The 24,613-nt window shown below is 39.8% G+C and overlaps 4 protein-coding genes across 4 annotated transcripts in view; 2 read left to right on the top strand and 2 right to left on the bottom strand.

Annotated features, from left to right (window-relative positions):
• LOC145452036 (uncharacterized) overlaps positions 1-8,747 on the top strand; it is a 31,407-nt gene extending 22,660 nt beyond the window's left edge. Inside the window, exons 7-9 of the mRNA XM_080330249.1 lie at positions 5,534-5,640; positions 5,878-6,025; positions 6,904-8,747. Of these exons, the coding sequence (XP_080186375.1) occupies positions 5,534-5,640; positions 5,878-6,025; positions 6,904-8,542 (1,894 nt within the window). The 3' untranslated portion in view covers positions 8,543-8,747. The remainder of the gene's footprint in view (positions 1-5,533; positions 5,641-5,877; positions 6,026-6,903) is intronic.
• Positions 1-24,613, bottom strand: part of LOC145452044 (ras-related protein Rab-18-like) — a 220,346-nt gene that overhangs the window by 63,768 nt on the left and 131,965 nt on the right. The gene's annotated exons all lie outside the window — the stretch shown is intronic.
• Positions 12,545-14,648, top strand: LOC145452045 (uncharacterized). The gene is made up of 5 exons (XM_080330261.1): positions 12,545-13,027; positions 13,095-13,175; positions 13,725-13,897; positions 14,197-14,300; positions 14,364-14,648. Exons 1-5 carry the CDS (start codon positions 12,887-12,889, stop codon positions 14,534-14,536), a joined length of 672 nt encoding a protein of 223 aa, XP_080186387.1. The 5' UTR covers positions 12,545-12,886; the 3' UTR covers positions 14,537-14,648.
• LOC145452042 (uncharacterized) lies at positions 14,556-19,095 on the bottom strand. Its single transcript, XM_080330256.1, has 7 exons — positions 18,971-19,095; positions 18,443-18,492; positions 18,137-18,244; positions 17,834-18,025; positions 16,322-16,456; positions 15,278-15,378; positions 14,556-14,857 (listed from the first exon to the last, which is right to left on the bottom strand). Exons 1-7 carry the CDS (start codon positions 19,020-19,022, stop codon positions 14,707-14,709), a joined length of 789 nt encoding a protein of 262 aa, XP_080186382.1. The 5' UTR covers positions 19,023-19,095; the 3' UTR covers positions 14,556-14,706.

Below are 24,613 nucleotides of genomic sequence, written 5' to 3'. Positions count from 1 at the left end.
GTAAGAGCAGACACTTTCTATCCGAGAATGCAGGAAATTATCGTTCGTTGTACTACAACAAATTTTAATTATTTCTACCATAAGGCGTGATGTAACTACTGGTCCAGATTTCGTTAAAATGAAGTTTTTTGATGTAAAAATTTGTCAGTTTTTAAATCAAATTACTCGTAAGGACAGACAATTCCAACCAGAAATGAAGATAAGTAGTACAATTCTAACGTTATGTTGGAAAACGCCTAATTTGCATACATTAGGTTCAAATTTGGTCAAACATCCACACAATTTCAATATACCGTCTCCGACTCCGGCTCCGACTCCGACCGTTTTCTTAAGAGAACTCCGACTCCGACTCCAACTCCGACTCCAACACTATTACTAATTTACTTTTGAAAATTATATGCCACAGTGACGTTTAAATGACCATCATATATACACAGAGGTGGTCAAAGTAGTCGAGGAGGCTACTCAAGTAGAAGTAGGATTTGCGACGCAAAATTCGACTGAAAGTATCAATACCAGTAGTGTTTTTAGAAACCAAACAGCCTGCAACCATTTCAAGTAGAAGTAGAAGTAGCGACGCAAAAATCTACTCAAGTACTAGTAAAAGTAGTCTTTTTGAAAGCAAACTAAAACCACTTGAAGTTGAAGTATAATTTATTGGGTTAAAATCTACTCAAGTAAGTGAGTACTTTTTAAAACGGTCATATAACGTTCGCATGGACTGCATGCCAAAAGGTGCAAATTGAGCTATACGGAAGGTGCAGAGACCTTGATTCATATTGATGCATCACATGAGATATCAATTTCCGAGTGCATAAGCATTCGTCCGCATCATGGGATGCACTATGGAAATCACTGTGAACACTAATCTTTGTTTCCCGAACACGCCGTTTTAGAAAACGTGATGGTGCGCCGCCCTCACCTAAACTCAAACTAATGATACTAGGCATTAAAAGAGAAATACAAACACTACTTTCGAAAAGCGGATAATGTGTTACATGTATATTGTCCAGATAGATTCAACAATGGTCTGCTAAAACAGGTATCACGCTCAAAAAGTCAGATACCGCTTTTCCAGATTAGGACACGCCATGCTGGGCTGCTAGATTACGATATGATAGGTAAATGCTAGATTGCGAAACTACTAGTTTCAAACCATATGATGGGCCATATCTACTGTGATGAACTATTTCATATGGGCGACAATGCGATGTGAGTAAATGGAGGCACGCTACCGCTACCTAAGTTATAGCCTATTCAACAATACGTTCGTGAAAACCTACTTATCACGCCATATCTACTTTGCGCGAAGCGCGATAAAATTCTGGGCTTACTTAACTTTTATGAAAATTAAATGTTGGTACTACATGAAAACAGCCCCAAAATTCCTCAGTCTCTCTTTCGAATTAGGGGATTATACAACTTCTACTTGAGAAACTGAAAAGAAGAGTAGTTATAAGTAGATCACAAAATATTACGAAGTATGAGATTAACTCGAGTAAGTACAAGTAGTGAAAAACTACTTGAGTACTTCGGAAAAGTCGAAGTACTTCGTTACTGACGACCTTTGATAAGCATTAAGCATATGCAAACATATGATTAACGATGACATGCAAAATTGTTTCATTGTGGCATAGCTCGAATTATTCACTATGCAATTAACATGAAAGCATGCCTTTCTAAATAACCTTCCTTTTTCATATTTTAAGTTTTTATAAGATGGCGACTCTCTAATATCATGAGATGTATGAATCCTTCAAACCTGTCATATATTCAATCCCGTATAATTAAAATGTAGATAAAACAATCGAAGTGTATAGCTCTTGTGTATGAGTCAGCAACTAATACAGTGATGTAACTTACTAATTTTCTCATTTAACACTATACTGATTACAAGCACACACACTCTCACTACTAATAAACATTGTTCAGAAACGAAATTTAGGACGGAGTGAAATAGCTTTTGTCTAGTCTACATGCACTTACTCCAGTATTCAAGGACTATGACATGCAGTTGTTCTTAATCATTTGTTCGACCCAAGCAGCTGATTTACATTTCAAATATTTTTAATTTTGTCAAGTGGGAAGCAGCGTTTGGTTATATTTACATCAAATTTGCTATTTTACAAACCAAGACGATGTATTTACTCTGTCACTGTATCATGGTATAAATATAAAAATTACATCAATTTGTGACTGGATCGCGAAGATGCATATTTCGATTTTCTTCCTCCATGCAACTGAATTGTAATTTGCAAATAATGTCCAATTTAACTATATCAGAGGGGTGACCAAGCTTTTCGGTCAAAGGGTCACATGATATTTACGAACCATTGCGTGGGCCACTTGAATGTTGATGACCTTTTTGTAGTCGTCTGGTAGGAGTGAACCGAATTAGGTAACATTGAAAACAAGACTTATATTACTACGCTTTAAAATTGATAACAGATATGCCACGATAACTCCGTGTGCAACTGTGTAGTGTGTATTCATGTCCTGGTCGCGCCAAGCGCGAAATGTTTTCAAAGGTCATGGATAAATTCAATCAATAAATAAATATGTTACTTGCATCTATTGGGGGTCGCCTCTGTATACCACTGGGCTCATTTGGCAAGGACGGGAGTAGTTTAGACATAGCAATGTCGAAGGTTTCGGTGAACATGCCTCTGTCATTTTGTGCAAAGGTTTCATCGCCAACGATCTCGCTGCGAGCGCACAAGCGAAGTCGCATGTTTGACGACACATTATCTCCTAATTGCGAATATAGTTAGACTCAATTCTGTAAATTACGCGTATTTATAATTTTCAGGAGGGGGCTCCAATACTAAATGCAAGAAATCGAGTGACAATAAATCATGCGAAGTGCTAAGAAAAATTCCAAGTCAAATAAATCTGCTACGAAATATTCTACTTTATGGTCATATATGAAGATCTGAGATAAATGTGACTGGCGCCTGGTTACGCCAATGCGTCGGAACTGATGTTTTAGTCATCAAATTTCGCGGTCGGGCTGATCAAATTTTAGTTGACCTTGAAATTTTATCTGATGTAATAAATGATTTCTAGAATTGCCTCGCGGGCGACACAAAATCTTCTTGTGGGCCACGGGTTGGCCGCCCTGATCTATGTCGTTCATAACAGTGATTGATGGCGCAGAAAAATCCTATTTTAGTTATTATTAGTAATTTAAAAACACCTTTGAAAGCAATTGTTTTCATAAAAAAGAAGTTGGAGTCGGAGTCAGGGTCATTTTCACAAACTCCGACTCCACAGCCCTGGCAACACTGCGTTGACTTTTTCATGCAGAAGTCGAGCAGCTATAGCTGTTCGGAAGCGTTTCGAAATCATCTAGACAGTCATCTCAGATATATGGCATGAATCGGCATAACGGCTCCTGCTAGTACTGTTATGGCGCCTTGACTTTATGTTGGTTGCGAAATTATACGTTATTAACTTTTATTAAGGCAACGACAAATAAACTTACGCAAGATATTCTATGCGCGATGTGATCTCTGTTTACCGGCGACACTTTTACAATCGGGACTACATGTCTCCTGTTTGAATTTACTCCTAGAATATAGTTCAACCAGTTGGCTTATGATTTTGAATTAAATATATATTTGTGTTGAAATATAGGATCAAGTCTGTGTAAAGCGAAAAAGACTCGTGTATTAACCTGAGCCAATTTATATGAGTATTGAGTGATGATTATATGAAAGAAATGGAACCAAGATGTGTGACACTATCTGGCACAATTTATCGACTACATATATCTTGGGTTGCATTTAAAACAAATGGTTGTTTAAAACACTTTGTTTAAAACATGTTTTTGAACAGTGTTTTAAAGAAAGGCATTTTCAAAAAAATGTGTTTTTTTAAAGTTGCAAAACTATGCCATAATTGTGTAAATACTTTCCAAAATACATGTTGTGTGATCCTACTGACAATTACCACCCGATATGTGGCGAGAGAGCGCAGTGGTATATAATCCGCGGCTGCAACACCAATGGGTTGCGGGTTCGAGTCCGACCGAGGTCGACTTCCGAATTCCTATACCTAAGTGTTGGAGGTTTATCTAGGCTCCTCCTCGCCACCTCATCCGCGTAAGCGGTGTCTTACAAAAAGCCTAGAAGTGTGCCGTGCTATAAGTCGGCAGTTACGGAATAAAAATCAAACATATCGGTCTGGTGTAAATGACCATAGTAGTCGACAAACACCATGAATACCACAAACAACAGCAACCACCCGATATAGCCGACGTATACGATATGGGATGCTGGTTGGAACCCTCAAAATAGTCGGTTCAATAGCTATAGTACGTTGATATTTCGTCAAAGGAGCTATATTTACAATATATTTTCAATTGTCAATGTAAATCTACTATGACGTCACAACTGAATACCCGTGACGTCATGATTTCAAAAAACAATAAAAGACATGTTTTAAACAAGGGGCTTGTTTTAAACATGCTTGTTTTAAATTGATTTTTGTTTTAAATGCAACCCTATACGGCCTACATATATATGTACAGGCAACCCCGGTCCATACAAATAGCGTCGGAGTCGGTTGAGTTAGGAATATTAAGATAATTTGATACTCTATAAAGTAGGTAAACTGACGTATACAACTCTTTTGTTTCAGACTCTATAATACGGTCAATGTGTACGGTGTACCAGTCAAACAAATAATTTCGCCAAATCCGGTTTTCAAAAGGGCATTCCTTCATCCAAAATCGTCATCCGCGGCAACATAGATTCATCGTCTGAAGGTGTGCCCTGACACGCGAGTAAACCTTGCTATGAATACAGATCACATATTCCCAATTCAATCAAGTTACACTTCGATTTTCCAAGTTGACTTTATCTATTAGACAAGTCGTGTACAATGCTATAATCTAAACCAGGAGAACAGACGTGTATCTGAATTTGAAAACGGCATTTTAGTCACGTTCAGTTTGGAGTAGCATAAATCTGCACCCAAACTAAAAGTCATATTTCAACACATGTTAGGATAAAACCGCGGTTTCCAGTGCTAAGTTTTAACATTTACACAACATTTATTTGAACTAATCCCACGGAATATTAGATTGTGTACCAAAATTATTCTTGAATGCCGCGAATTGTTTGGTTAAGATCGCCCCGTTAGATCGATTGCGGCTTGAACAAATTTTATACTGATTTTACAACCGATTGTTCACTTTAGGACAGCAGCGGCCTTCAAAATGGCGGACTGGGTTGGCTCTGATAAGCCACTCAGGAAAGAAAATATGTTGACGATAGAACAGTAGAAATCGCTAACGCTAATTTCCTATGACAGCTCAAATTTCATTATTCCCTAATAGTATAATCTGACAAAAACTCGAACGTAAAAAACTGCCAAATTAGTCAAAAGTATCTCCATTTCCCCATCAATCTTATAGATATATACACTACCTTTATCTGTGGAAATTATACGTAGAAACACAAGTTATTGTCATAACGTAACCCCCATAATGTAATGTCGCATTAAAATGAAGCATTCATTCGTCAAACAGTGTTTCACAACTGCTTGGGTACGAGCCGCAAGAGATGGTGGAAAAAACTCTTTACCAATACGTGCATGCATTGGATATGGCGGACTTGCGGGAAGCTCATCAAAAATGTAGGTATAGCTGCAAATTTCCCCAGCCAATTGGCGCAATTGAACATTCCAATCTAAGACTTGTATATGATACGAATTGTGATGAAAACTTAGTGTTTCGTTGTCAGATTTAGTGGTGAGTCACATTTTAAAGCGGCCTTTAACATTTTTACGAGTATAGCCTAAATGAGACAGTTGCCATCAATATATGCAAAAGTGAAGACTATCGTTTAATATTTTCTTGCGTCGTAATTTCAGTGCTTGTAAAGGGACAAGTGGAGACGAGATATTACCGGATACTGACGCGTAGTGGCGGAGTAGCTTGGGTTCAGAGTAAAATCACTATTGTTCATAACAGTCGATCTTCCAGGCCTCATTGCATCGTCAGTGTTAATCACGTTTTAAGGTGAGTTGATAAAATTAGCGAAGGATAATATTCAATACTGACGGAAAAATATTGGTATTTAATTCCAAAGTTGAATATTTTTCTCTTAGAAACCCTCTACAAGGCCCTCAAGTAACAACAGAGCTACAATAGTAAATTACGACGGTCATTTTATATAGAAACCATGAAAATTACACAGCGGGGAAGCCCGCTCGGGGTCCGAGTTCAAATCATATTGCTATAGTCACTCCATTCTGCCGCGCCATGCATGGTTCACTTTGAGCGTTACCTTCTATGTCTATTAATTCAAAGAAAGAATTTACAAAATTCGGATACACTGGAGAAATTCAAACAAACTTGTTCGGTCAAATCTTGGCTGGTAACATACCAGATCAGACGAACATATTGATGTCGAGAAGCATGTCGGTTGCAGTACATTCTTTCGTTCCTATGTGCATTCTTTATCCAAGCTTTATCTCTTTATATTCTCTATATACTAAAGGAATATATATATATATCAATGGTGGTCACGGATGAAACTAATTGCACAAAATATTTGTCATACATATATGCCATTTTGTCGGAGGTTGAAGGTTTAACTGCAGGTTTTCATTTCCGTTCAATAACACTTAGAAATCGTGGTGGTTGTTATTGTTTTGTTGTTCTTGTTGTTTTAGTGTTCATAAAGTTTCGATTCCATTGGTCAATTTACGCGAGGGCTATAATCTCTTTTATGATTCATGATATGAGAACGTTTGGCACGATCCACTTACGTTCTAGTTATGGTTACAATATATATGTATACTCAATGTTCAATATGTATTCAACGTTACATTGAAACGGAGAGGTGTTTTTCAATGTATAGCCTATCTATCGTAAATAATAACTTTACATGACAGCCACGATCATTCGACGGACGTCCAATCGGAGCAACAAATTCAACCTTCTGGTGGTTTGAGATTTATCGGTCCAGGAAAGTCCTCTCTTGCCAGCGAATCGATGTATTCCTACAACACTCGGTCCTGCGGTGACAGAAAGCGTAAAGTCCAGCGCGCCACGCCCGACGAGAAAGGGAAGACGACAAGAAGAAATCACAAGGGCGAAAAGGCTGCGGAGAAACGAAGGATGAAGAAATCAACGTCTGGCGATCATACTGCCGCAAGTTCAAATCTTAACTTTGAAAGAGGCAACTCATCCAGCTCATGGTCCACAAGTTCAGATCATGTTGACTCATACGCTCCAGCTTCGCGTTTGGAATCCAAAAAGCTAGGTTGTGGTTCTACATCTACCTCAAGTGATGAAGAAAGGAAATACTCTCACTCAAGTTCGTCATGGAATAAAAGTAGTAGAAACTACTGTGTACCATCGGAGAACATAGACCATGAAAAGTTTAGTGGTCATTTCAACGATAATTTCCATTCGAATTACGCACTGACAAGACGATTAGACGGATTAAGTCCCATAGGAAAGTATGCGGGATATCAAGGCACTCACGGCAGACCTAATCACGAGAAATTACCCCTTCCCTACCATCCTTACTATCCGCATGACAGATTTTACCATCACCATTCTCAGATATGGCAAGAATCAGGGGAACAGTGGCCCCGGCCTTCCACAGATCCTCAAATGATTTCAGCCGGTGACCCGTGGCAACACAGCTACTATGATCCCTCATTACGTTCTTTCAACTCCTACCCGCATTACTATTCCCAATGGGCGGGTTTCAGGTCTCAGCCCATGTATTATATGAATGAATGCAACGGTAAAACTTATAATGAAAGTTACTTACACGATTTTTCATGCGATAGGTTGCAAGATGATAAGGTGCCTCCTCCCCTGCCTAGTTCTTATTATAGACCTATAACCGGGTCATGCAAATTTGGTCAATCATCACCAATAACAGGTAGAGAACATCGGGGAGTAAAGACCTATGCAGAGAAAGGTGGGTTCCACATTCCTTCCACTAAAACACATCTCGGCGATGCCACCAAAGGAAGAGAGCGAGCTGAAAATGACCACGACCTTGGTTCTTGTGCTAAGTCACGCTCCGGTAGAATTTCACCGACCGTCGCAACAGACCATGACCACGCAAAACGACATATTGAAAAACGCAGTTCAGAAACTGCTAGTAAGCGTAGAGAAAAGACCTCAAATAACTCTAGCCAGCAAGTAATATCACATAATGGATCCTGCACGATTACAAACGAGATCAATATTTACGTTAACAACGAGCAGTCGCGTGTCCATGGTCAAAATCCATCGGTTCAAGTTATAGCTAAAAATTATACTACCGATAGTGGTAGCAAGGGATCTGTTGGAGAAAAACCTACGAGCGAGCATAGGAATCAGAAGCTTTGCGCAGTGGAAGATTATGGGCCTCAGAAAAAATATGCCGACGAAGATGAAGCAAAGACAAAGCAGCAATATCGCTACATCGACTACAGCGCAACCGCCGAATATTCTGAGATGGCCGAATATCAACATTCTTATCACTGCTCGAATTCAGCGAACGTACCCAAGAAAATAAATACTTGTTGAGCGTACATTGAATAATTCATAAATAACAATACTGTCCTGTCTGTTCCATGCAATCATATAGTTATTTATCTTTTTATTACTTATTTTTCCGCTGTGCTGAATCAAACTGCTCGTTTCCAAGAACATTTTAAATAGTTTTCTTTTATATTTTTCTAGTTTTATAGCATGAATTCTTTATGGAGAGAATAAACTCCCACCAAAGCGATTTTTTGTTCTTTTGTCATTTGAAATGTGGATAGCCGATGCGAAATCATACCTACAACAAATCCTCGCAGGTCCACAGGTAACTTATCTATGCTGTCAATCGATTTATAGCCGAGGTGGATGTTAGAGTAAAGGAACGCTACTGATGCGTGTCGTTCGACATCCTCCTATCTGTTCATGACATCGCATTGTGTCTTATCGCATTGTACATTGTGTGTGACTTGTTCCGATGAAAAATATAACCCAACGATATTATATTATTATTAGCTTAACCATGCTATAGCACAAGCTCTGCATTGTTGGGACCTAAATTTCTAGTTTAACCAATGCTGGAGACTGTGGATATTTTACAGTTGACAATATACATATAGGTGCTGAAATAGTCAATGGACAGTCCTCACATTGGCCTGTGTCATGGCCTCTATAGGCATGGCCAATGCACATCGTGACCTGTGTATTGTATAGGATATTTGCAATACTTGGCTATATGGGTTAATTTAGTTTGTGTAGTGGAATCGGGGCCGAAGTAGCATTATCAATAATCAATAATCGTCAGATTATATTTTCATCCAATCAAAACACACACAATGTAAAATGCGATAAGACGCAGTGCGTTGTAATGAACAAATTGGAGAATACTGAACGGCCAGTTTCGGAACTTGCGGTCTCTTAAACTGGCATCCACATCGACCTGATGCCCGATGTAACCGTTCTTTTTTGGTGTCAATATCTATTCCTCGGTTCTTTCTTGCTCTTTCCATTCCTTGTGAGTGAGTTCATTAGTCGGGTCTTTCAGGGGGCTTTTTTGTCGTCGTAAGAACAGAGGAGCCCAAATAAACCTCTACCGCTGAAACCAACCCGGGCCTCCCCGATAACAGGCGCTTATCGTGACCACTACGCTAACTCCAACAATCAATCGATATTTCAAGGCTTATACAGTGGGAAGAAAATGTCGAAACCATAATTTCGTCGATAACATAACTTTTATGGTTGTAAAAAGGATATATCTTAGGTATTGGAAAAGATCGTTTCTCGCTACACGACTCGTGACAATTAATACTCGATTTGAATTCAGGTAGACTCGAACCGTTGCCTGCATCATATTATCAATCGAAGCGATATAGCATTACATTTGGACTCATTTATATGGACATTGCGTATTCGTGGTCTTCAAGTATTCAAAGACTTCAAGTTGAATTAACGAGATCATTTGGGTCCCGTCTAGCTTGCCGATTGGGGGTATGGTAGTGTGGCAGTTACGGCCCCGAGTGGAATTGCGTCCACTATCACACAGCATTGAATAGTATATCTCTATCAAATTATGCACCTAACTATTCCGAATGTCTACATTTGTAAGCTTGACGCTTACATTGGAATTTCAATGTGAAATTTGTCAGAATTCCTTGTTTTCTATAATCTCTAGCAGTATTGAATGTGACTAGTCACATTCGACAGTGGCAGACTAATCCTTTTTGAAGGTTATTTATCGGAATCTCAGAAGACATTTAGTACTAGAGCAGAAATCTTAAACCGTAACGTTTCATTCATCATATATCACATCAACTGTTGAAAGTTGGGACGTCAGGGGCGATAATTTAAATATTTAAAAAGCCAGATCAGGCGTGAAGTGGGTCACTTTTATGTGCTTTATGTATCACCAAAGCAAGAACACAGCTGTTGAGCTACTCCCATTCCCCGATGACTAATGTAAAATCGTCGAATTCAGGGCTGCGTGTCTTGAATTTGTATGATTGCTGTCAATTATTAGAAAGACTGAACAGCACACGAATGTAGTCAATGTACTACGTATATTATTATTGGGCATGAATAGTCCATAGTCGCGTATTTTCGCGTAATATCCTTCAACACTTGTTCTCATCCACAAAAGAAAACTTCGGTTCTGTTTACCTCGAATTACAGTGATAGCCTATCTTTCTTTCATTAACCTGTCAAAAAAGTTACAAGTATAAATAAAATTCTACAAATGTTAAAACTACGGCCTGATGTTCTATATTCAAAACAAAAAAGGTTAGGGTTAAGTCATCCGAATATATACAGTTTCATATTCCTATACCCAGTTAATCTCCACCTATACCTCCCTACCTCTCTCCCTATCCCTAACCTACCTATATACCCAGGGCCGTAACTGCCGCACCCCAAACACCCCCAATTGGGGGGGGGGGGGCGAGCTCGAAGGGGGCACAAAATTACTTCGTGTATTAGCATAAATTATAGATTTTTTTGGGAAAATTTATGCAACTTTTTCCAAATTTTTTCGCGCTACACGCGATTTCAAGTTGTCAAATATCTTGATTATTGGGTACTCTTCCCCCAAGAAAAATTACGCAAGATTTACAGAAATGGCACATCGGCATTGGTCACTACAGCACCACCAAGTTCGGTTTATCACCCTATGGGAGGCCTGAGACCAACGTTTTTTTTGGGGGGGGGGGCTGAGGAAGTGTTATTACGGCCCTGTATCTATCTACCTATACCTCCTTCCTATCAGCACTTTTCCGGTCCGCAATCATTCGCGTGCCATCCGTTCCGCGAGTCAATCACATTCCGGCTGTACAGACTATACCACACCATTTACACTACAAATTTGATATCTTGAAAGGTAATGATATTTACGATTTTAATTGGGCAAGCTAATGTAGGCCTATCACAACTTTTTTGGGAATCGTATCTTGCTACTAGGGCTGGGCACAATGATTCGAATACTCGAATCTGAATCAATTTCGACATTCAAAGTAAATTCAAAATCGGGATCTAGTCCGGCTGTGTTAAAATTCGAAGAAATCCTGCTCCTACTCCGGCCCCTGAATCGTGCAGTGTTGAATGACGGACCACGGAAGACATCTAGCGGAAAGTCGATGGATATGTTGATAATTTCACAGATATTTTCATACCCGAGGTTACGATATAGCTCAGTGGGTTACGATATCAATGAAATCACGAATTTTCAAGGGGCAAAAAATTGTCGCAAAGAAGGCCATTTGAAAACCTAGTCCAATATCATACAAGGTACTTTCATACAAGGCAATTTACAACGTTGTATGATACTATAATGTTCTAATAATCCCTCGCATTAGGTCAGATATTGCGCAATAAACATAGACAAAGGAGGATTTTGACCATCTAATTGGTGATTCCTGGACAATTGTTGAAAAAGCGGCATTGAATGCTGCTCTACTACATATTTTGGTGGTTTACAATATATTTGTACCACGCTCGATTGCACATAAACGTCACTCAGGCAACAAAAGACGCCAACCGAGGTCGGTATTCTATCGAATGAAGATGGGAGAAACAGCGAAGTGATAGAGTCTGTAGTGAGTTTTGTTGGATATGTACAGAAAGCTAACTATTCTACCAAATCAGAAGGACCAGAGTGTGGTTATAAATCGATTGATCTCGAAGCAAGATTGTATATCGAACGGTAACGAACCATCTGATTCTGATTGAGGTTTGAGCTCAAACTTTTAATCTGTACTAATACTGGTAGATTTCACCCATCAGAGGTATGTAGTCTGATAGATCTGAATCTAGACAACAAAAAATGAATGCTTAATATATCGTAAAGAGGGTTACTTTGATGATCTGGGCAACTTTGGACATTTCGTGACTAAAACATTGATGCAAAGATATAAGAGTCTCACGACTCTCACCTATTATAAAGGTGGACGAATAATGTAATGGCGACATGTACCATACAATATTGGAGCCAATCGGTATTATAGAAAGGTTTCAATTAGCATATAAATGGTACGTAATATCTTTATTCCCGAGACCCATCAATTTGCCACGGTGTGTCAGCCTAAAATAGAGCATATTGCACGATGCATATTGCACACTCAATGATAAAAGCGTACATTTGATGAATCAGCAGCACAATAATCTTCACTTCCTTGCAACATTCATGACGAATTAGCATGGACTACGTATATATCTATATATGCAATATATATCACGTATCTATATTAAGTTTTCCCACATGTCCAGGGAAACTAGAAATGTGTTTGACGATCCTAAAACATTTGCGACATCTACGTTTTAGCAAGCTAAGACTTAATAATTAACAGTGTCCAAAATTTGTATCCCATCATTGTCAGTAGGATCAAGTAACACATATTTATTATGCCGAAGAAGAAAAAATCTAAATCTAAAGGAGCTTCGAGAGGAGACTCCGCAGGGAAAGAAAAGACGCGCAAAAAATTTGAATTTCCAGAAGAAGCGATTCCAGATTACATACCGCCTCCACCAGTAACCGGGCATCAGGTCTGGCATAATTAATGATATGTGGTAAAATAACGCTTAAATTGATGTATATTTTCGATACCAATAGCTACTGGCAGCGTTACAGTCTACTGAAATCAACGAGAGAGAATTCCTTGGTATGAAACTATCCAAGCATATTTTCCAGCATGTAAGTTATCGATTTCTGCTTGTTTATCCTTGGTTTATCTTTACTAGATTTGATAGGCAACAAGGTCTTGAATGATCACTTGGCACTGGCAGTTACTTTGATGTAGATTTTGATTAGATGTATAACAAACCGATTCTAGATACGAGAAAGAAGATGCACTGCACAAAATCGGAATACGACTTTGTAGTCAACAGCGATTCGTGAAAAGATGGGACTAATGACTATATTAGGCATGTTGGCAGTAGCTCGCCACGTGAACCAGCAATCTTATCTGCTCTGATCTAATGAGAATGAGCACCATGACGGTTAACGGCATGCATGTATTTCTAGTATCTCTCTCAAATATGAAAAGTTGAAATTAGTTAGATATAATAGCGCATGTGTACTCCAAACTTGCAATGCAATGCTCTTTTTTCAGACATCGTTTTTACGTAGATAGTACTTGGGCTCAGCAGTATATCTGTCTGTCTGTTTGTGGTCACATTAGTATAATCACTTTAAAGTACAGGCCAAATTCATATATACAAACTTTCGAACCACTCCACGCAGCTCACGACACAAGAAATACGAGACCTTAAAGTTGTATTCGACGTCTTTGATGTGGACAATTCAAACACAATCGACCTCAAAGAACTTCGAAGAGCCATGAAAATTCTGGGCTTCCGAGTGAGCCGTGCCGAAGTCAAGCAGATGATGGCGGATGTGGACCTAACTAGGAGAGGGTGAGTTATTCAGATCAAATAAGCATGTAGGAGCTGTTGGTAATCCGCAATTGACAATTATATAGTTGAAGCATGACATGATAATCGTAGGCCCCGGTAGCAGAGCAGTGCTTAATTGCTGGCACCCGCATGGTAGATCGTGCCATTGGTTAGCCAGTAGGTGGAGAAAGGGAGCCCTGATATCGTGTCCACTGCTAAATTTTGGATCCTAAGTACGGACGCAACGGTATCGCGCGTATACAGAACTCCGTAACATATTTGACTGCTCATAACTTTACTTTATTTTACCCGCGATGTAGATGCCTGACCTTCAATGATTTCTTGGCGTTGGTAGTGGAAAGGCAGAGTGACTCTCGCGACATTTTTGACGAACTGCGACAAGCCTTCACTGTTTTCGATCTGGGTAAAACCTAATAGCTTTTGATAAGATAGCGGTGATTTATAGAATCGAGTTATTTGCCTCCAGATAATGAAGGTAAAATCACCCTTCACACCTTGAAAAGACTGTGCCGAGAGCATAAAGTGAGACTGTCGGAACGTGAACTGCGAGATATGATCAGAGAGGCCGACCACAATGGCGACGACGCGGTCGATGAGAACGAATTCATCGGAATTATGCTGAAAACGAACTTGTTTTGAATCGATAATAATCATTACATTTCTTTCGTGTTCCTTTTATTCTATACTTTTTGACATTTGGTAACTTTAAAACACTTCGAAAAGCCAACGAATAAATGACAAAATTAGATGATGTACGAAATGAACATGAACATGAGCAATTGAGCATACAAGTACAGTTGTACACAAGATCATTGAATATAGTGCGATGCTAAAATCACAACGGCGCACGAATGTAGTATTAGACCGTAGGAACGAGTGGTTTTGACAGCATGTCCCGAAATAAGGTCGTAATTACACCTGTTCCCCCCGGGACAGCATTTCAGACAAGTAGTACTATTTCTGAAATACACGAACATACAGTTTAGTTGTAAGTATAACATAAAGGTACACTCGCGATACACATATAGGCCTATATACAATAGAATACACTGGTAAGCTAGTTAGTTAACCTCACATTAAAAGAGATAGCAACCTACGGCGTACAATTCAGCAGTTACGAAGTTTACTTGCAGAAACTAAAATTGATATATTAAGCCGATGACTGCCATAAGCTGTGTCATATGGAGTGATCTTACCACTTCGGTCGTGCGCCGAACGTGGAATTTCAAAGAACGACTATAACATGCACAATTGCACATGCACACGTGTCATCTTATAGCCATAGGTCAACATCTCATCTCACCAAATAATGATTTGGCCATGAATATACAATTGATCTCGTAGCTAATGTAAACTATTTCAAATTATTGAGATACTTACGAGGATTTTGTGCAAACTTCCTCCACATTTCGATCATCGCATTCAGCAATCTGGCATCCACGAGTGTAAAATATCTCTTCATTGTACAATGTTTTTCCAGTCTAGACACAATTTTCGCCGCCTTCGTTTTTCATGTATAAAGGTTACGTGATAGCTAAGGCGATTTTTTTGACCTATAAAAACGAAAGATTTTGACCTAAAAAATCAAAATTTTGACATTTTTTTAACTTAAAAATCTTAATTTTGACCAAATTTGACCGAACGTATGCAAATTAGGTGTTTTCCCACATAATGTTAGAAGTGTATTAGTTATCTTCATTTCTGGTTCGAGCTGTCTGTCCTAACGAAGTAGTTTGGCCTGAAAAAAAAACTTTTTTTGACTCAATAACTGACAAATTTTTACATGAAAAAACTTTATTTTAACGAAATCTGGCCCTATGAAGAATTCCAGTAGTAACTTTACGCATTATGATAGAAATCATTGAAAAAAATTTGTAGTAGGCTACAACGAAAGATACTTTCCTCATTCTCGGGTAGAAATTGTATGCCAAGAGCGGAGAAAGAACGTTCAAGAGCAGCAGTTGTTGGCTGACAGCACTGAAGTTGTGCGTACACTGCTGGTGACAAACCGTGTTGCTTCATTCTGGCAGTGGTGTCTATATCACAATTTTTCATCATGCGCTTCTTGATATAAGAACCATGCAATGCCCACGCAGTCTTGTTTCAGTTGGGATATTGCGGTACGTTGAGCATAACACCATGTCAACCTATTTGCTTCATTTGAATGTTTATGATTCACAATGAGCAGACAATGGTCCGTCTACAACGGTAGGCCTATAAAGTATGCTACAAGCTGTAAAATGTCAAATGATAAGTTCACCGACAGTGCAAAGTCTACGATACAAACGAAATGCAGGTTGCAAAAAGTTTCAAGTTTGTAAAAAATTTTGACATTTTTTGACCTAACGCTACAATTTTGACCTAATTTTGACATTTTTTGACATGTCAAAAAAATCGCCCTAGTGATAACCAACAACAAGATACCCAACAATCTGAGTTCGGCATGAGGCATTGTTCGACCATATGATCCGGAAAAATTTCTTGTCCGCCAGCGTTGCATTCCTCTTCATTTCGCCCGTCGCATTCGATGCAACTCTGAAATCTTGCATCCGGTCTGCCCTGATTTCATTATTATTTTCTCAATGAAATATTGTTCTATTTGCGTGAGGTCTACTGAACGGGATCTATAAGCAAATCATCCCAACTATTTATTTATATTTGTCGAATAATGTGGTGTTCTGTTGTCAAATCGGCCGAATTTGAAATCAACAAACGGGAACACATGCATGGCTTGGCTTGGTTCGGCTTGGCTATTATATTGTACTGTCATTGCCAAAGCCTTTTTAGAGCTTGGTCGTCATGTATTATTTCATCACATAAATCGACGATTCCGTCGGATAAGGAAATGTTACTTCGACTCTAGATTTATCCGACTACCAGAACAAGTCATTGTGAGACGGTGTCTGTCAGGGATATATAGAACTCTAGTTTATCGATATTGCAGCGACTTGTTAGTAAATATTCTTAACGGTTAGAATAATTCTACTCGTGGCACCATAAACATGTATTTGAGAGGTCAAGACAGTGGCGTATCCAGGGTTAAGGGCTTGGACCCCTTTACAAAATCCCCAAATTGAAGTTGCTGTAGCGCCAGCGACTAATATCCCTTGCGAATTCGATGTACCCGGCATCGCGCGCTGCGTAATCTTGGATGGCACCACACGTTGGTTGATCAAAGAGAATAGCATGACGTGGGGACGCCTATATGACGATCTAAATTTCAAATTCACGTTGTCTTCCTGATCTACGCCGAGATATGAACTGCCTTGGAAGTGACATTCCCATTACAAATCTAAATTACAAACAACGCTTTGCTACCCGCGTTCGTCATTAATAAGTAAGTAGCTTTCTAGTACTGCCGTTAAAATGTAGGCGTGTGGTGCCCAACGTTTATGTTACCGCCGAATTGAGAAGTCGATCAATATTTAGATTTTTGGAATCAATGCTACAGTTATATTAGATTAATATCAATTATGATAAATTATCATCTATTTACGATGAATTGCGCTACCACAGGATGATTAGTAGCCTACCAGTTTTTACATAGAAAATATGGCGTCCACGATTAATCCCATGTAGGGAGTTGGTATTTGTACTAACATGACGTCACGAATTTTCAATTGTGACGTAACAATTGATTGACATGTATGGCTCTTTTGGAGTTAAAATGGAGAATATAGGGCTAACATGGCTCTTCAGGCGAAAATTCCCGACCACTGCTATATAGGCCTATTCCCAACTGCCTACTCCTTTCGTGCATGGCTTAGATATTTACGAGCCGAGGGCAGCCTATTCTTGACTGTTGTCATCACCGTTGCGTTACCGTGTAGTATCCAAAATTAGTAATTAAAGGCTGTTCTGAAGCTTAGAATCGACAAGATTAGGTTAACAAAGTTTAGACTAGAAAATTAAGATCAACTCGTACCAACACAATACCTGCAATAGGCCAGCATTACAGTAATCGTTCAGGCAACATTTAGCGCACACTCTTTTTAGCCCCTCCGTGGTAGCCTCGTAATAGCAGAATTCCTTGCCCTCCATGTGACGATTACAAAACACTCCCTGTCGCAATGTTGTAGGCTGCTCGCAACCTCGCTGATAAGTGCTGCTTTCGATGTCAAGTGTCACCTTATGCAAGTTTTAAAAAATCGTACGCAGTCGTACATAACATGGGTTTAAATATATACCTATATAATATAAGATCAGCTTCATTATATCATCATACACTTCATCCCTTACCCAACATCCTATTCGATTGCCGCTGCAATCTTTGGTTGGACTTGAGTCGGTTTGTTCAATGCCACAATTTCCGTCGCTGTTCTCGTCGCACTCGTGACACGTGAAAGTCTATAATTACAGCATAACAATTTGATCGTTGTGATACACATAACTTTATCTCTGATTCTCATGAACATAGGCGTAGCCATAGTGATGCGTCACACCACATCCGTTGGGTCACTTCATTCACAACTTTACGTTTTTGACATCAACCTATAGCTTGCGTCCCGGCTACGCCCATTTTTGTAAACGCATGCGAAACCATACCAACGGGTTGTCCGGAGGATTTTCATCAACAGGATACAGAAATTGACCGTCTGAAAAATGATGGAAGCAATTTGCCTATGCATGTATTACATAAAACAAAAGGATGCGCTTTCGCAGTTCAAGATGAGAATGAAGACTTTCGACTTCAGCTGCCAGGAAGCAGCAGAGAAAATATTACTTGAGTCATGAAATATTTGCAGTATCGAATAGGTCTATATATAACGATTCGAATATGACGCTGCAAACGTGACACTGTGACAGTCATTATTTTATACCCTATTATGCATTCCCATAGCTTCTTGGTTCAACGGGAAATTTAACTATCGGTGTGACATATGAGCGCACTCCAAACTACAGTAGGACCTGTAAATTATAGCTACACTGGCATTAGGAACGCACTGGTATCACAGAAATGCGAAACGACAGTAATACCATATTTAATTATTCACCCTCAACGATTTTCAGGCACTTTCTGGCTGAGCAGCTGGTATAAGTATCAGATAAATACACGTTAAATACGTTACTTACCGCCTAACCAGCATATACAAGCGAAAAGCAACATAAATTGTACAGACTCCATCGGGAAAAACAATTGCGGCTATCTGGAATGCCAGCACTATGTGCTTGGATCTTCAATAACATCTAGAGCGCATATGTTTTATCGTCATTTTATACACACTTGACTTGGCTTAAAAAGCTTTCAGTGACACGCAAATGCGTTTCTACGCTTCCCAGTCTTTATAGACTATACAAATATTTTGATTTCGCGACCATCTGTCTTTGGAAAGTACTCCAATTTTCACACAATCACCCACATACCAAAATCTGACGTGAACCCAACAGGTTTAAAGCGCCACATTCTATAATTTAGACCAGAGGTCATCAACACGCGGTCCGCGAGGTCATATTTTGCGGCCCGCGGCCTGATTTCAGATTTCGGAAGAACGCAACGTATATCCTTTTAAACTGGTGGATTGATTTCAGTTTCAAAATATTGTTGTTGCTGTTTCAAAATAACTTATTATCATGTGCCCAACATCACTATTCCTCACTAGCTGAAACGTTTTCAGCAATGTCGTGTCCACACCATTCCATCGAGTGAAAACCAGTTGATCTGAATGGGTATGGGCAATTGGGCATATTGCCATGACGTGCAATGGCCCAGACGATGTAAAGACCGAGACGCTTAGGAAAGAGCTTAGTGCTCCTCACACGATCAAGCTATACGAGGTGATAGTCTTTCAGCTAGTACAGTGTCTCGCTAGCTCCAATATCAATTGTCAATGTCTCGCTAGCTCCAATATCGATAGTCAATGAAAAGCGTTGCGCAGCTCAATATTAAATGGATGATCATTATATTTTTGTTGGATTTGTGTTTCGTTAATAAAATGTTACTTCTTTTGTTGGAAGTACGCCCGTCCCCCATGTTAGAGAGCACAGCATTATACTGACGTAAATAACTAAAAGAACGTGGTTGCCAAAAGTGTGGCCTAATTTGTCTCGATATTGCATTCTTGGCCCGCGACTCATTTTGTTTGTCGGCCCTGATCTATACCTACGTAATCTGTCCTTATTTCGCACAATTCATTTCCATTCACATCATCCTTTGTGACGAAAGTTTGATGCGCATAGCAAACACGACTTGTACGCGTTTAGCCTATATGCGCAAATGCATATGAATTAGGGACGGTGCGTTCACATGCGCGTTCGGTGTGTGAGCCTGAGAAATTTCGGAGGTTCGCGTTCACAAACGAACTTTGATAGATTCCATACTGTAAACCTTTGTCATATATTACAAATGTTCACGTCCTTCCAACATCTTTGGTTGAAATTCTCCGCGTTTCAACTTCAAACCACTCTGTGCATGGCGCTGGCAGCACGAGAAGAAATTCAGAACTAAACGAACATGCACCTTGCCACACGCACCAGAACCTTTTACGGTTTCGCACTATCCCTAACCCTACTACCTGGCTTGAATCCTAATACTCGATTCAGAATCGAATCACTCAGGTACTCCATTTTTGTTAAACCCAATCGTTTCAACGTGGTTGTATAAGTGTTGGCCCAATGTAAAATTGCGTGACCGAAGCGCGAAGTATTTCAAATAGTCCAACCCGAAAAGACCGACCAGACTTCGACATCTTGTGCATTGACGTAAGGGGGTGGCGACTATTTCATACAAGGGGCGCTGGCGGAAAAAAGTCAAGAATCAATGTGTAAAATTACCAGCGCTCTCGATTAATCTGCAATACGAAATTTTCTGGTTCGGGTTCATTGTAGATAGGCTCATTTCACGATTGGACCTCTGAGTCCATTCCGCTACGTCGAAACGAAAGTTGCAAGTAGAGACATGTGAACATCGGCTGCCTCGTCGCACCGGCCGGGGATCGAACCCACGACCTATCAAGAAGCCGGACGCATAACCATTACACTATCTCGCTCATAAGACTACTTCAAGTAGAAGTGGAATTGGCTTAAGTAAGTAAGTAGTTATGAAAATAATATACAATACGCTCCCGTGGACAGTCAAAGGCAGAAAATTAAGCTACACCGAGCGAGATAGTGTAATGGTTATGCGTCCGGCTTCTCGAGCGGTAGGTCGTGGGTTCGATCCCCGGCTGGGTCATACCAAAGACTCGAAAATTGGTATCCGCAGCTATCCGGCTAGGCGCTCAGCAATCACGGATAGCATGGAGGAGAAAAAAAACGGGGGCGCAGACTAGATGACCTCATGGGGCCGCATCGCAACTCCGTCGTCAAAGCATCTCGATGGTGCCGGCGGAAAAGAATACCATATCTCTCTCTCTCTCTATACGGAAGGTGCGGCGAACAGGATTCGTGCTTCTTCATCCCAGGCGGTATAAATTTTCCCCGACATAGGTATATTCGACCATATCATAGAATGCAAATGATTGTTTTGAAGCTTCTTAGCTTTTGTTAACTCCAGTGTCTTGTTTCAGCAAATGTCATGGAATGCCACTTCCACCGTATTTGCAAGGCCTGTAGTTACGACGATGAGCACAACGGAGAGGCTGTATCGGATACCGCATTAATGCTTTGCACGATTAGTAGCCTACGTTGACTAAAAATATGGTAGATCGTAAAATGTAATTTACGTTTAATTTTACCTGCGGGAAATAGCGGATATACCGCGCCTAATTTTTAGCTGTAACATGATGAATGTGCTCGAGATAAAAGTACTCAAATTAATTAGAAGAGTTCAAAGTATTCATACCGATGTCTAACAGAGAACAGTGAAAATAACGCTACTGCTTAAAAAAATTACAAGAAAAGGAGGTAAGAGAGTCCGTTCAAAGATATATAGAGCCAGAAGAAAGACAGAACAACTTTGCGAAAATAGGAACGTAAATGCCCAATCCCCATACTAGGACACGGAACATGACACTGGCACCTATGATGAATATAACAAAGATTGACGAGTTCTGCGTCCAAGGCCGCGGACCTCAATTCAAGAACCCCAGTTCTAAACTAACTCCCGGGAAATACGTTGACCCTTTCTGAATCTAAACATGCTAAATCTGATTCAGACCCGCTTTTCGTAGGGATCAAAATGCTGACATGAATGTTTTGGAATGCGGATCCAATCTTGTTGCCGAAAAGCACCCGGATTCCAGTACTGTTGGAATCCCAAATCCTGATCCTGCACATCTCCATTATGCGCGGGAATAGGTTCGTGATCTTGCCTTGGTTCGTTTCCAGGTCAAGCACGCAGTCGTGGCAGTTGTTATTTACAGCCGGAATCAGGTATTATCTCCAGCAAAATTTACGAGAATCATTCAAATTTTCGGTGGCGCATGGTGTCATGTTCGTTCTACTTTTGACCACTTGATGTTGTCCGTGCTGATTGCCTAATGCCTATCCCTGGTCATTGCGTATACTGCGTGAGAAGGCGTTTCGTTCCATCTGATCTAGTTGTTGGGTGTGGCATCTTTGTTCGTTGTATCTGTTTACTCTATTTCCTTGTGATGTTGTATCCAGGTATGTCAGCTAAGCGTTTTGCTGGTATAGATCTAGGAACCGATCGTATATAGAGTGGCACCAAAGGGTGTGACGCCAGGGTCATCCTAGTTTCATGTTGAATATTTTTCTTGCGGCCAACTTTACGCTCTGAGTGATATAAAGTTAAAATTCCAGGACTGTCTATCATAAATGTTAGGATTACCGCCAAATTCTGTACTTTCACAACAGTGACAATAATGTTCGCATTGTTGAACCTACAGGAAAAGTGTAGTAATCATTGTAGGGGGTTGAGGGAACGAAACTCCTCGCATTTTAAAGTCACAATCCGGCCAACAGGTCGTATGCTGCCTGCCCCTGTCATATATTTGATACTTATTCCATACTTTCCCAGTAGCCCAATGTCTCAGATATTAATCTATGTTTGATGAGTGGGAATTTCCAGTAGTTAACATTTTGAATGTTTTGGATGGAAATAGCAGAACTAATGTCCAATTTCACCGCGTATGCATGGATGCCTCATAATCAGCAACTTCATTAAACTACATCAGTCATATCGTTAGCTCACTTAGTTCAGTTTATTAAAAAATCTCATCAATTCAAACACAACAAGACTGTGATACAATGAAAAGATAAGCAGGTGTCGAAACGACTTGGAGTAGTCTTTGAAATCAGACACCCTCCCGGGCGTAGACGATGTAAAGAGAAGGCATGCTCTGCACACCGAATGAAAAGTATAAGGAGATAATACAAAAGGACAAGCGACAAAATGGGGTGGCATGTGACGGAAGGCGAGATCTATGTGTCAGGTTATGGTCCGGTAAACTTGAGGACTGACTATTACTTATTCAGTAGAAATTGCTTTAATCCATTCTTTAATCAGAAGGAACCAGATTTTATGAAGTTACTGTGCCAGTTCTGTTGCGGGCCGACATTATGTAACATGACGCCAAGAAGCTACACTTATATATTTGGCAATTATAATAATAAAGGCTATATGCCAAAATCGATATAGCGTGACGGCAAATCGTGCGAAGTGCAGAAAATGATTTCCAGGTCTAACAAGTTGATATAAAGATCCATACAACTGCTATATTTTGGAAGTCTATGATTTTAAGACTCCTCTTGGTAGTTTTCACTTTCGGCGCGTGTACAATGTACGTTATCATTAAATTAATGTTTGGTGTGTTTTAAAAATAATATTTTCATATTTCCTCGGTGACTATAAATTTAAATAAAAATATGGCGTTTGGCTAATAATCTTCATAGTGTGAATGGATTCAGATGTTGAATGCGGCCCGCGAGCTAAAAAAGTTTGCACATCCCTGGTCTATATATGGTTGTTTTCCGTCCCCTCGCCCCAAGATATGTTATCTATGAGTATAGTGGCGATTTATTTTCACGTTGCGAGACGTAAGCATCAGGGTGTACCCAACCCATCGCCAAAGGTCGGTAGCCCTTTGCTAGTCACGGGTCAAATGTCGAGTGTATAACTCTTTGGCGGGCCGAAAGTTTTTCATTAATAGGCCTACTCTAATCCACACTCACCTCAGTAGGCCTATATTACACACGTAATGCTGCTTGCTTTGTGAAATTCCATGAGAAGGAAAATTCATTAAAATTGTATCCCCATGTGTTAGTTGTCACTTGTCAGGCTTATATTTTGTAATGGGCATTTTAGTGAGCTGACCCTGTTATCATTCTCAATATCTCTGCATAGTTTGTTTATGTGTGTGTGCGTATATGAGGAAATGCTTTGAAAAAAGAAGAAGCTATTTGCAGAAATGCTGCATTTACTCATGATTAGGGTTACAATATTTTAAGTTTCGAAAAAGAGGACACTTTCTTCAACTTACTAAAAGAGGGGTAATTTGGGAAAAAATACGGTCATCATAATGATCATCGCTCCGGTAGGTTGACTGGTACCTGAAATACTGTTTCCAAGGACAGGTTCCGTTCGATTGACCTCTTTTAGTCAACCTCCGCGCACGCCAGTTCCAGATAAAGCCTATTATCGCGTGTAATTTATCGAGAGTTCACCTGTATAGTCCCCTTACACTCAAAACAAAAAGAGAGGACAGATTGTGAAAAGAGGACATCTGGGGGTCCTCGAAAGACATTTATTTTAAAAAGGAGCACACTACAGGTTGCAATGACTCGAGTCCGACTCGAGTCGCGAATATTTGGAGACTC

This window comes from Botryllus schlosseri, chromosome 12 (genome assembly GCF_051294905.1).
Source record: "Botryllus schlosseri isolate E-star chromosome 12, Bs_hap1, whole genome shotgun sequence".
Taxonomy (NCBI): Eukaryota; Metazoa; Chordata; class Ascidiacea; order Stolidobranchia; family Styelidae; genus Botryllus; species Botryllus schlosseri.
Note: the sequence above shows the minus strand (reverse complement) of the source record. Positions and strands in the feature narration are given on the sequence as shown.

What these genes read in the sequence shown, in the direction of transcription:
- LOC145452045 (XM_080330261.1), top strand. Translation starts at nt 12,887, where the DNA reads ATGCCGAAGAAGAAAAAATCTAAATCTAAAGGAGCTTCGAGAGGAGAC. An exon ending in GTGGACCTAACTAGGAGAGG is followed by an intron (nt 13,898 to 14,196) that starts GTGAGTTATTCA and finishes CCCGCGATGTAG; the next exon opens with ATGCCTGACCTTCAATGATT. An exon ending in CTTCACTGTTTTCGATCTGG is followed by an intron (nt 14,301 to 14,363) that starts GTAAAACCTAAT and finishes ATTTGCCTCCAG; the next exon opens with ATAATGAAGGTAAAATCACC.
- LOC145452042 (XM_080330256.1), bottom strand. Translation starts at nt 19,022, where the DNA reads ATGGAGTCTGTACAATTTATGTTGCTTTTCGCTTGTATATGCTGGTTA. An exon ending in TTGTATATGCTGGTTAGGCG is followed by an intron (nt 18,493 to 18,970) that starts GTAAGTAACGTA and finishes ATCATTTTTCAG; the next exon opens with ACGGTCAATTTCTGTATCCT. An exon ending in ATCCTCCGGACAACCCGTTG is followed by an intron (nt 18,245 to 18,442) that starts GTATGGTTTCGC and finishes CTGTAATTATAG; the next exon opens with ACTTTCACGTGTCACGAGTG.